The sequence below is a fragment of the Hydra viridissima genome, unplaced genomic scaffold, assembly GCF_058129835.1.
Source record: "Hydra viridissima isolate aposymbiotic clone 2 unplaced genomic scaffold, HvirCarnegie_v1 scaffold_8, whole genome shotgun sequence".
NCBI lineage: Eukaryota > Metazoa > Cnidaria > Hydrozoa > Anthoathecata > Hydridae > Hydra > Hydra viridissima.
The window spans coordinates 10,269,142-10,279,905 of NW_028324307.1; the positions used below are offsets into that span (position 1 = coordinate 10,269,142).

Below are 10,764 nucleotides of genomic sequence, written 5' to 3' on the forward strand. Positions count from 1 at the left end.
AAAATATATCAATCGACATCCCCAATTATTTTATACAAAGCTGTGTATCTTTTTAATTAATTGCATTTTGATCAATATAAAAAGATAGAAAGGGTTTTAAACATTATAAATTAAATTCGGACTTCCCTTGATACATACACCCTGTTTGGTATGTGTTTATAAAACATTTCTTAAACTTAAAATTTAAACAGTTTAATTATTTGCTTAAAATGTTGACTAATTCTCAAGTTCAAATAGCTCTCCAAACAAAATGCCAATCGGAGTTAGTCCATTGGAAAGAAAGATTGGAAAAAAATATTTCTTGTTTTAAAGACAAACATCCAAATATGAATGTTGTAGAAAACATTAGAGGTTTAGACACCTTTTTACCAAAGACTTTTTCAGAAAAACATTGTGGCAATTTCATTTGTTTAAGGTAGAAATATTGATTTCGTTTCAGTGATTTTTTTTTTATTGTAAAGCTTTCTTTTATTATTTTTAAGCTTTCTTATTATTATTGTTAAGCTTTTTTTATTGAACATTTATAAATTTATCTTTATATTAAATCCAATGTAAAAATAACAATAATGAACTAGTTTTCTTACAAAAATATTTTTTATTGAAAACATTGCAATTGAAAAATGTAATTGTATAACTATGTTTTTATGTGCATATCAGGTCTCAATCAACTGGAAACTGTCTGTACAGTTCTATCTCATTAGTCATCACTGGGAATAATTCTGTAGTAAATGATTTAAGATTATTGACATCAATCGAGCTTTTCTTAAATGCAGACTTCTACTCAAACCATCCATCTTTTCAATCTGTTTTTTGTAACAATAGAAATGTTTTTCCTTGTTTAAAAAACATTCTGTCGTTGTCAGTATCAAAAAATTCTTTAGATACAAGAAAGGAAGGCAGAGAGTTAGTACAAGAAGAAGCTGTTCATAATTGCAACGATAAAAACTGGTCCTCTTTCCTTTGTGTTCTTGGATTATCAAGCATATGTGGAAAAAAAATAGAATGTCTTTACCCAGATAATGGCCTTACTAAGTACAAACTATTATTTGGCCAAATTATTTATCCCCGTATGACCTCTTTTGAAAATTACGAGTCTTTATATCTTCTTTTTTGTTGTGAAAGTTTTTCAAATGATTTTTCTGTCCCTTTTCAACACAATCATTATGTTCCATTAGTACTAAAAAACAATTTGAAACGTAAAGCTTCCAATGAAAGTAACAGGATGTTACAGGCTAAAATTACTTTTCATAACAAATCCAAAGATCATGATGACCTTATGGAATCTAATTTAAAAAATAAATCTTTGCATTTTTGCAACCAAATACCAATACCTAGTTTTAGTAAAGTAACTCAATCTATACCATTTTCTATCCCTTCCTATAATTATGATATTGGTTATTTGGTTTCTAATTATGCTAGTTATTCCAGTGTTGCTAAAACTTTAAGTAATTCTGAAGTTCAACATTTAGTTCAATCTGTGTTTGTACCTTGTAAAACATTTACTTTTCCTAAAAATTCAAATGGACGTAGCTTTCAACTTGCATGGATAAATAAATTTCCATGGCTTACTTATTCAAAGATATTTGATGGTGCTTTCTGTTTGCCATGTGTACTTTTTGGTCACAGCTTTCCTTCAGAATGTACTATAGTAGAAAGGCTATTCAGTAAACCATTCAACTACTGGAATGATGCTTCTGCTCACTTTAAGAAACATGTATTTGGAAAAAATAATAATAATCTAACCTGCAGAAACAAAGGATTGCATGTTAAAACTGCTGAAGTTTTGTTTTCTTTATCATCATTTTGGTCTTTTAAAGCAGAGCCAATTGATATAACCTCTCAAAAAATAATTCAATCACAGATTTCTGAAAATCGTAGATTGTTGTTACCAATTATTGAAACAATTATTCTATGTGGCCGCCTTGGTCTTCCTTTAAGAGGTCATCGAGATAATTCAAAATTTCATCCTGGTAGAAGCAAATCTCCTAGTCCTACTGCAGGAAATTTCATCGAACTACTTCATTTTCGTGTCAAAGCTGGTGATAAAATTCTTGAAGATCATTTAAAATATCATCAAAAAAATGCATCTTACATATCAAATACATCTCAAAATGAGCTGATAAAATGTTGCGGAGAAGTAGTTACCGACAAAATAATAGAAGAAATCAAAAAGTCTCAATATTTTTCTATTATTGCTGATGAAGCTTCAGACAGTTCAAATAAAGAGCAACTTTCTTTGGTTATTAGATTTGTTGATTCTAATTTAGACATAAAGGAAGAATTTGTTAAATTTATACATTGTTCAAATGGTGTTACTGGCGAAGGTTTATTTAGTGTTTTACTAAAAAGTTTGTCTGTTCTTTACTTGGATATTATAAATTGTAGAGGACAATCTTATGATGGTGCTGGAGCAATGGCTGGACATACTAAAGGGTTGTCTGCTCGTATTTTAAATTTGAATGAAAAAGCTATTTTTACTCATTGTTACAGCCACAGACTTAATTTAGCTATTTGTGCATCATGCAATGTGCAGTCTATCAGGAACCTTTTAGCTCATGTAAAAGAGGTATCATACTTTTTTAATCTTTCTCCAACCAGGCAACAAAAATTAGAAGAGCATATTGATAAAATTACTCCATTAGCTTCCAAAAAAAAGTTAAAAGATGTTTGTAGAACACGTTGGATTGATAAAGTTCATGGCATGGATACTTTTCAAGAGCTTTTTATACCTGTGGTCTCCTGTCTTGAAGAAATGTCCTTAAATATCAATAAAACATTTAATCATACAACATCTACTTCTGCTTCCTCTTTACTGAAGTTAATAACAGGTTTTGATTTTATTGTTGCACTTTGTATAATAAGAAATGTTTTTGATGTAACTCTTCCAGTTACACGATTGTTGCAGGCAAAAAGTAATGATATTTATAATGGTTTGAATCTTATCCAGGCATTAAAAGATGCTGTGTCTTCTCTTAGAAATATAGTTGATGAACACCATCAAATATGCTATGAACAAGCATTAAAAATTGCATCCAAGATAAATGTTATAGAAGAAAAGCCTAGAACTTCATTTATTTCAAAAAACAGAGCTGATACTCCTTTTGAATCTGTCTCTCATTATTTTAAATTGGTTATCACTATTCCTTTGTTAGACCATCTGAGTACTGAGTTAAACACAAGGTTTAATGATACAACTTTAAAGTGTTATAAAGCACTTGTCTTAGTTCCTTCAAAAATGATTGCAGAAGTTCAGTGTTCTAGTGATACTAATTGGAAAGATCATGTCATATCTTTCAGTGACTTTTATATAACAGACTTACCAAATCCACTCGCTTTATTAGGTGAGCTTAAACTGTGGGAAGTATATTGGGTAAATTTTAAAAATGAGCTTCCGTCTAATATTACCGAAACATTAAAAGCAATAAATTTTCCTGGCTTTGAAAACATTAAGATTTGTCTTAAGTTACTTGCTACCTTACCCTTAACTTCATGTGAATGTGAGCGAACGTTTTCTTCACTTCGACGTCTAAAAGATTATAAAAGAAGCACAATGGTAGAGGACCGCCTAAATGGTTTAGCTTTAATGAATATTCACACAGAGATACCTATAGATGTTGAAAAAGTCATAAATAAGTTTGCTATAAATAATCGTAGGTTGTGTTTTAAATAAAATTTTAATAAAAATATAATAAAATAAAATAATTAAAAAAATATATAACAAAAATATAATATATAAAAAATATAAAAGTATTATCTTAAAAAGAAAAAAATCTTTGTTTAACGGCTATTTTCATAGCCACACATCTTTGTAAAAACATTATTTGGCATTGAACAGTACAGTAAGTATAGCCCGCAGTTTATTTACTATTTGGTTTTCAACTTTTTTTTTTGGAGGGGGGCCGAAGTTATAGTTTCGAAAAATAAAGTTCATATTACGTCAAATGTATTAAAAAAGCCTAATTTCGCAAACAGTAGATAAGGAACAGTGTCGCAAATATCCCAAACCAAGAGTAGTATACGAATCAACTAAGTTGACTCATTTCCTCCTTGCGTGCTCTCCCTAAATAAGTCGATGCGTGTATTACTTCATGCGTGCTCTCCCTAAGTCTAAAAAAGTGCGATATCAGAGATTTTTAAGAATTATTTTTGCTTCATATAAGAATAGGTCGTGTGTAATTGTTAAGCGTTGGTGCTGACTATGGTTATCATCATTTTCTTCTAAAAATAGATAGCGTGCGAAGCGATGATGCTTGATAATGGTTAGTATCATGTGCGATAAAATATCGGGCGATTGCTAAGCCGTCTTACTTCATATGCGTTTGTCAATGAGGAAGTGGGGGGTGGGGGGGGGATGCTAAAATTTAACATTTTTGGGGAGGGGTTAAAATTGCGACTTACCCAAAAAAATTCCTGTACACGCCCCTGTTACTACTTTGAAATTATTACTACTTTGAAATTATTACTACTTTGAAATTTCTGTGATGCTATTAACTATTATTGTTCTTTTTTAGAAAATTTAGAAAATAAATTAAAATTTTGTGCCAACATTGACATGGCATTTCACATGTTATAGTATGTAAAGGTTAAATTTTGTTGTGAGGATTACAGTTCTTATGAAAAAAAAAAAAAAAGAAGGTAAAGAGTATTGTTTGTAAATATATATTTTGTATCTTTTTGAATTTTCTGGCATCATTTTTAAAATTTTTATTTGCACACTTATAGCTGTTTTATCAATATGTTTTTATAATAATGTAAAGTGTTTTTTTATTGTTTGTGTATGTGTTGATATGTGTTATATAATTGTTTTAAAAATGTGTTTAAATATGTATATGAGGTATATTTATTTAACCTTATATACATATTTAAATGCATTGTGTTTATAGTTGGTACATATGTTTATATTATGTTGTTTCCATGTTTTCAAAGTGCTGTTAACGTGTAGAGCAAGATTTGTCAACTTTGACAGCCAAGTGATGTACTTTTAACAGAGGGTTACACGATAGTTTTTAGTGTCAAACTGTTACTGCTTTAGGTCTTGCTTTTTTCAAGCCTTTGTTTTTAAAGATTATTCTAAAAATACATAATGTATTTTAATAACATTTTGCGTAATGTTGTTACTTATGTTTTGTTACATATGAATGTTATCTTACTTAAGTTATATTATATACATATATTAACTTATGGTGTGTGTTGTTGCTCTGATGTTTTTTTGTTATCTTTTGAGTTAATAGACATTTGGCTTAACTTCATGTTTGTGTCTGTTATTAAAATTGTTAAATAGGTAATTTTGTTAAAATCACTGCTTTTAATCATTTACTAAAAGCCTATACAAATTATTTTGCTATATATACTGTTTGTTTTATATCAATTTGATTTTTTGTCTTTAGCGCTGTTTACTACATGATTTTGCTATAAATATTTTGGAATCATGATGTTCCAGCATAAATTGCTATAATCGCTATCAGTCTCCCTTCACATAATGAAGTTGCAGTTGTATTTTTTGGTGTACTACCTGTTTCTAGGGAAGATGTTATTTACCCAATAGGTCATCCTCTTAAAACTCTATCAAGTATGTCTGCCAACTTAGATCCTATGGTTTATCCTCTATTTTTTCCAAAGGGTGATGCTGGTTGGCATAATCAATTGGTTCACAACCCTGAACGTGCTACATTGGTTAGAAATCATGTTACATTTTCTCTGTATTACAATATAAACTTTCAGTTAGACAATTTTTTTCTTCACTCTTTTATGGCAAAAAACTGTTTCAGCAATATGCTATTGATGCGTATGTTAAAATCAAAGGCCAGCGCCTTGCTTTCATCAGAAATAACCAAAACAAACTGAGAAGCAACCAGTATAATGTCTTACATGAGCATGTAAAGAATTAAATGCAACTAATAGGTTGTTAAAAGATATTTGCAACAACAACTTTCCGTTCAGAGGAAATATCATTCTTTTTGGTGGTGACTTAACGCAAATTCTGCCTGTTGTGAAAAGAGGACAACCAGCTGAGATAGTAGAATCGTGTATAAAATGTTCTTTGCATTGGCAATTGGTACAGAAGTTTGCATGAACTGAAAATATGAGAGTACAAGATGGGGAAGGTGAATTTTCCGATTAGCTACTAAAACTTGGGAATGGAACAATACCTGTCAAAGAGGAGGATCCTTATAAAAGATGCATTAAAATACCAAATCAGTGCATTATTAGAGAAAATAAATCGATTGTTGAAAAGATTTTCGGAGATGCTGATCAAAATGATTATTCTAAATGCGTGATTTTAACACCAACTAATGTTGATTCATTATCAATCAATGAAGAAGTGCTTGAATGTCTGCCAGGTGAGGTCAAAATTTATTTAAGTGCTGATCAAATTAATACTGATGACCTTAATGAAAGAAATGATCCTTCAGGTATGCCACCTCATTGTTTAAAATTGAAAATTGGTTGTGTAATAATGCTACTTAGAAATTAGAAATTTAGATCTCAAAGCTGGGTTATGCAATGGTACTCGAATGAAAGTTTGTGCTCTTCAAAATAATTATATTGATGCAGAGGATTTGACAGGTGTTTCTGGTGGTAAACAGGATTTTGTTCCTCAAATTCAGTTGGCTCCATCAGGTTCTAATATACCTTTTGTTCTGAAATGTCGTGAGTTTCCTGTCAGATTGGCTTATTCAATGACAATTGATAAAAGTCAAACATTTAATAGAGTTGGGGTATATCTCAAAAAAACCAAGTTTCTCTCATGGTCAACAATATGTTGCATGTTCAAGAATGAGAGCATTTAGTAGTTTGTTTTTCAAAATTAATAAACATCTCATTCAAGGTGTGGTAGGTGAAAAGTGTTACACAAATAATGTTTCATTTTCTAATGTTCTTAATTTATAGTCTTAAGATTTTTATTTTGAAAATTTACTGTTTGTAAGTTGTGAGCACATTTTGTTTGTATAAATTTATTTATTATTTTAATATATATATATTTTTTCACAGTTTTTGATAAATATATCTGTCATTTATTATTGTTATAAAATATGTTTATTTGTGTTATATAAAACCATATTTGTTTATAGTTGTATATATGTTTAAATTATGTTTCCATGTTTTCAAAGTGGTGTGACTTGGCATTATGTTGAGCAAGATTGATAACCTTGCCAGCCAAGCGATGTATTTATAGCAGAGGTGTGACTTGGCAGCATTTAGTGCCAGGCAGTGTTACTGCTTTAGAGCTAGGTTGTGTTGTGTGGCCTTTTTAAATATTCTGGAAACACATTGTCTGTTAATGTTTAGCATAATGTGTACGAGAGAGTATGCAACCTTGATCTTTAAATCTAGGGTGTTTTAATGTCCTAAGTTTGAAGTAATTGAATAACAAATATTGAATATAAAAACAAATATACTTTATGTATTTATATGTTTAGTAAAAAAATAAATATAGTTAACTTTAATTTGGTTTTCTAATTTTGCCTTTCATATTTTAATTTGGTTTGTTATTTTCGCTGGATTTTAGGATCAAGAGTGTAAATATTCTATTGTTATGTGTTATTGTTGTGATGTTTTGTGTTCAAATTCATTTTTAACAATAAACACCTTCATGTTGGTGTCTATTGTTAAAAATGAATGATAGGTAGTTTCATTATTGAAACTTACTGCTTTTATTTATTTACTTAAAGCCAAGACAACATGCTAAAAATGCAATTTATATCTTAATTTGATTTTTTTATATTATATATATATATATATATATATATATATATATATATATATATATATATATATATATATATATATATATATATATATATATATATTTATTAGTATTGTTAATCCTTTTGTACTTCGAAATAGATTTTATAGTTAAATTTTTGATAAATGTTTATATTAACTGCCATGTCAAAATAGGTTACTATAAATAGGTAAATCGATTTTCAGTTTTTATGTGGTGTTTGTTTTTTGTTTTTTTTTGGTTTTTTTTTGGTTTTTTGGTTGTTTTTTTTTTGTTATGGTATTATAATGCCTTTTTTTTTTTTCTTTAAGATTTACGATTGACGCATTTATACGATCTATAAAAAAAACCTGATTACCTTTTATTGTAAATTTTTGTCAGTTAAAATGATATAAATATATGCAATTAGTTCAATTTTTAAAAATCTTCTCTATTTTATTTCTAATTATTTGTTTTACGTAACTTTGGGGATCTTTTTAAACGGGGGGGGGGGGGGTTATAGTTGTAGTTTAGCGCATTTGTCAAATATCGAGTTACTTAAATTTTGTAAGGTTTTAAATTAATTAATTATCTTAGTTTGCATTTGCAACACTTTTGAGGAAAGAAAAAATTCTTATATATATTAAAAAGAAAAAAATTGTTATACATGTAAATAATTGTTTTACATTTTATTATTCTGGTAGAAGGTCTTCATCAAAAACTTGATAACTTTTAATAAAGATAAATGTATTCTCCTTACCACCATTAAGGCAAAAACGGGGAAAGGGGGGTCCTTTATTAGTGTCAAATTATTAAAGAGAGTTAAATTTCGAGTAACAAAAGGAATTTTTAATAAATGGTAGCAAATAACCATTTACTAAAAATTATTGAAACAAAGAGGCCATATATAAAAATGGTCAGATTAGTGCCATAAATAGCAATAGTCAAATGGTCAGATATTTTGAATAAATTTATTAAGTTTTTAACAACAATTTCCTGTGTTAAAGAAACATGTATCAAGGGGATGCCAAAGAATTATTAATTCATGTAAAATTTACGTTCGCTTTATATTAATCTTATCAATTAAAGTTCACGTTTTAAAAATATAACACGAATTTAGCTTTACTTTTTCGTCAATTTAAAGCATGAGGAAGTAATATTATTTTGTGTCAATAACTAAGAACGTATTGTTTTGAACTTAGTAATGTCGAGGAAAATGGTTCTGCCTTACACTGATATGACCTATTTCAGTTGTAAATTACTCGATGTTAAATAATTAGTAAATTACTTTACCTCCGCATATTTTTTAATTTGAAGGCGTTTTTCTAAAAGGGTAATAGTTAAGGTTTTGCAACTTTAAATTGTGGAAAACAGCCACTATAAATTAACAGACCGACCATAACCCGTATTACGGGTTGCTTTTTTGCTAGTTTACATAAAAGTAGTAAATAAAACTATACTTGAACACCAAATATTCCATGTCCAATGCACAGTAGTATCCTTAACGTTTTCGTAATTCTCAGCATGATGAATTTGAAAGAACTTACGATTTGGGGAAGCACCATCTGCTACCATAGAGCGAACTTTAAACCCAATACATTCAAGAATGCGTGTTGCTTCCCAAGCGCAATTAAAAATTTGATCACTATTAAATCCACTAGACGCAAAATGTCCAAATGAATAGCAGAGAGATGAAATTATTCCTCTTACCATGAACACAATAACATACTTTGCCAAAGTTGTACAATTAACACTTTTATTCCCTTCGATTTTGTTTTTAAACTCATCAAGAGCATCATTCAATGAACCCATTTCAGTCAGGCCTACTATTTTACCAGTTGTTGTACTGAATACAAGACCTTGATTTTCATCTCATCAAATACTAAAGACACATTTTTTTCATGTTCTTTTAAATTTTTAATATTAGCATTCAAAATTAATCGAGAGATAACATCGGCATTAAAGCCGCATCCTGGATCTGTAAAATTTATGTATTTTAAAAGAGTATTTTTACATGGAAGGTACATAAACTCTGACTGACTTAAATGTTTGTATGTCTCAGGACTTTTTAGATATATGCTCAAACACCATCTAATAAGAACTGGGTGCCATTTCATAGACCTCTTATCTTTACGTGAGACTAGAAACTTTTGTTGTTCCCACAATAAATATTGGGGGGAATTTTGATTGAAAGGATTGTTATTTTTATCTATCAAGCATTCTTCCATAACTTTGTGTGTCCCACCATCAACAATTAGTCCTTCTTTTTTAATCAGCTGATTAATTCGACACTGGAGGTGCAAAGATTTGGTTGTTATTTGTTTTTTATCATTTTCCAAGATCTTTATTTTGAGTAACAGTTCTTCTTTGGACATATATCAGTCATTTTTCTTATTTAAAAACCTAGAAATATTTCCACTATCCAATGCATTTTTGTTCTTCTTTTCTTTTAAACGAAATTGCTTTAAATTTAAGTACTTTCTTAATTGCTGGGACCACGCTAAATGATGAAAATAGTTTGGTAAATTGGTAAATGGTAGCATATAAGTTCAATCTAAAAAATAATTTAAATTTTTAACGGTGTAACAACAAAAGATTTCAAAAAACTGTTTGAAAACTTTCGTTAAATCCGTTGAATTTTTCTTCCATTAAGATATCTGCTCGGTACTTACTTTCATACTTTCATATTTTCTCGGTACTTACTTTCATATATTGTTGATGTAGCGCCATTTCTATAAAAAGTTTGAATCGTTCAAAACTTTATTATTGTGTGTTTTTTTCTTCCTAAGATTATGATTAACAAATATTTAACTCAAACTAAAAACTTTTTTAAAAATTCATTGATTTATTGTAATTGTTTCACATCGCCTTTTCTGAATTCGAAATAAAAATGCAAGAGTTTCAAAGACAGGTTCCAACAACAAAATTAGTGTTTGCTTGAAATTATGCTGGTTAAAAATGTATCACAAAAATACAATTTCTTTTCAATAAGCACACTAAATGGAGGAATTGTCTTCGACAGCGTAAAACACATATCGTATTTGACGTCTAGCCAGTAA

The 10,764-nt window shown here is 29.1% G+C and overlaps 3 protein-coding genes across 8 annotated transcripts in view; all 3 read left to right on the top strand.

Moving 5' to 3' along the window:
* LOC149884966 (uncharacterized) overlaps positions 1–10,764 on the top strand; it is a 748,071-nt gene that overhangs the window by 412,017 nt on the left and 325,290 nt on the right. The gene's annotated exons all lie outside the window — the stretch shown is intronic.
* On the top strand, positions 192–4,321 carry LOC149885007 (52 kDa repressor of the inhibitor of the protein kinase-like). Its single transcript, XM_090095395.1, has 2 exons — positions 192–415; positions 658–4,321. The coding sequence occupies exons 1-2, from the start codon at positions 210–212 to the stop codon at positions 3,668–3,670; spliced, it is 3,219 nt and encodes a 1,072-aa protein (XP_089951521.1). The 5' UTR covers positions 192–209; the 3' UTR covers positions 3,671–4,321.
* LOC149885008 (uncharacterized) lies at positions 4,376–7,716 on the top strand. Of its 6 annotated transcripts, none has more exons than XM_090095399.1 (3): positions 4,376–4,635; positions 5,388–6,341; positions 6,476–7,716. In XM_090095399.1, the coding sequence occupies exons 2-3, from the start codon at positions 6,331–6,333 to the stop codon at positions 6,789–6,791; spliced, it is 327 nt and encodes a 108-aa protein (XP_089951525.1). In that variant the 5' UTR covers positions 4,376–4,635; positions 5,388–6,330; the 3' UTR covers positions 6,792–7,716. The 6 variants fall into 6 exon arrangements, with proteins under 6 accessions (XP_089951525.1, XP_089951523.1, XP_089951529.1 ...); XM_090095401.1 differs by lacking the exon at positions 4,376–4,635 and adding an exon at positions 4,665–5,032; XM_090095398.1 differs by lacking the exon at positions 4,376–4,635 and adding an exon at positions 5,059–5,281.

Coding starts and splice junctions, on each gene's coding strand:
- LOC149885008 (XM_090095397.1), top strand. CDS start 4,614: ATGAAAAAAAAAAAAAAAGAAG. Junction 4,636..6,483: donor GAAAAAAAAAAAAAAAGAAG/GTAAAGAGTATT, acceptor TTAGAAATTTAG/ATCTCAAAGCTGGGTTATGC.
- LOC149885007 (XM_090095395.1), top strand. CDS start 210: ATGTTGACTAATTCTCAAGTTCAAATAGCTCTCCAAACAAAATGCCAA. Junction 416..657: donor GGCAATTTCATTTGTTTAAG/GTAGAAATATTG, acceptor TGTGCATATCAG/GTCTCAATCAACTGGAAACT.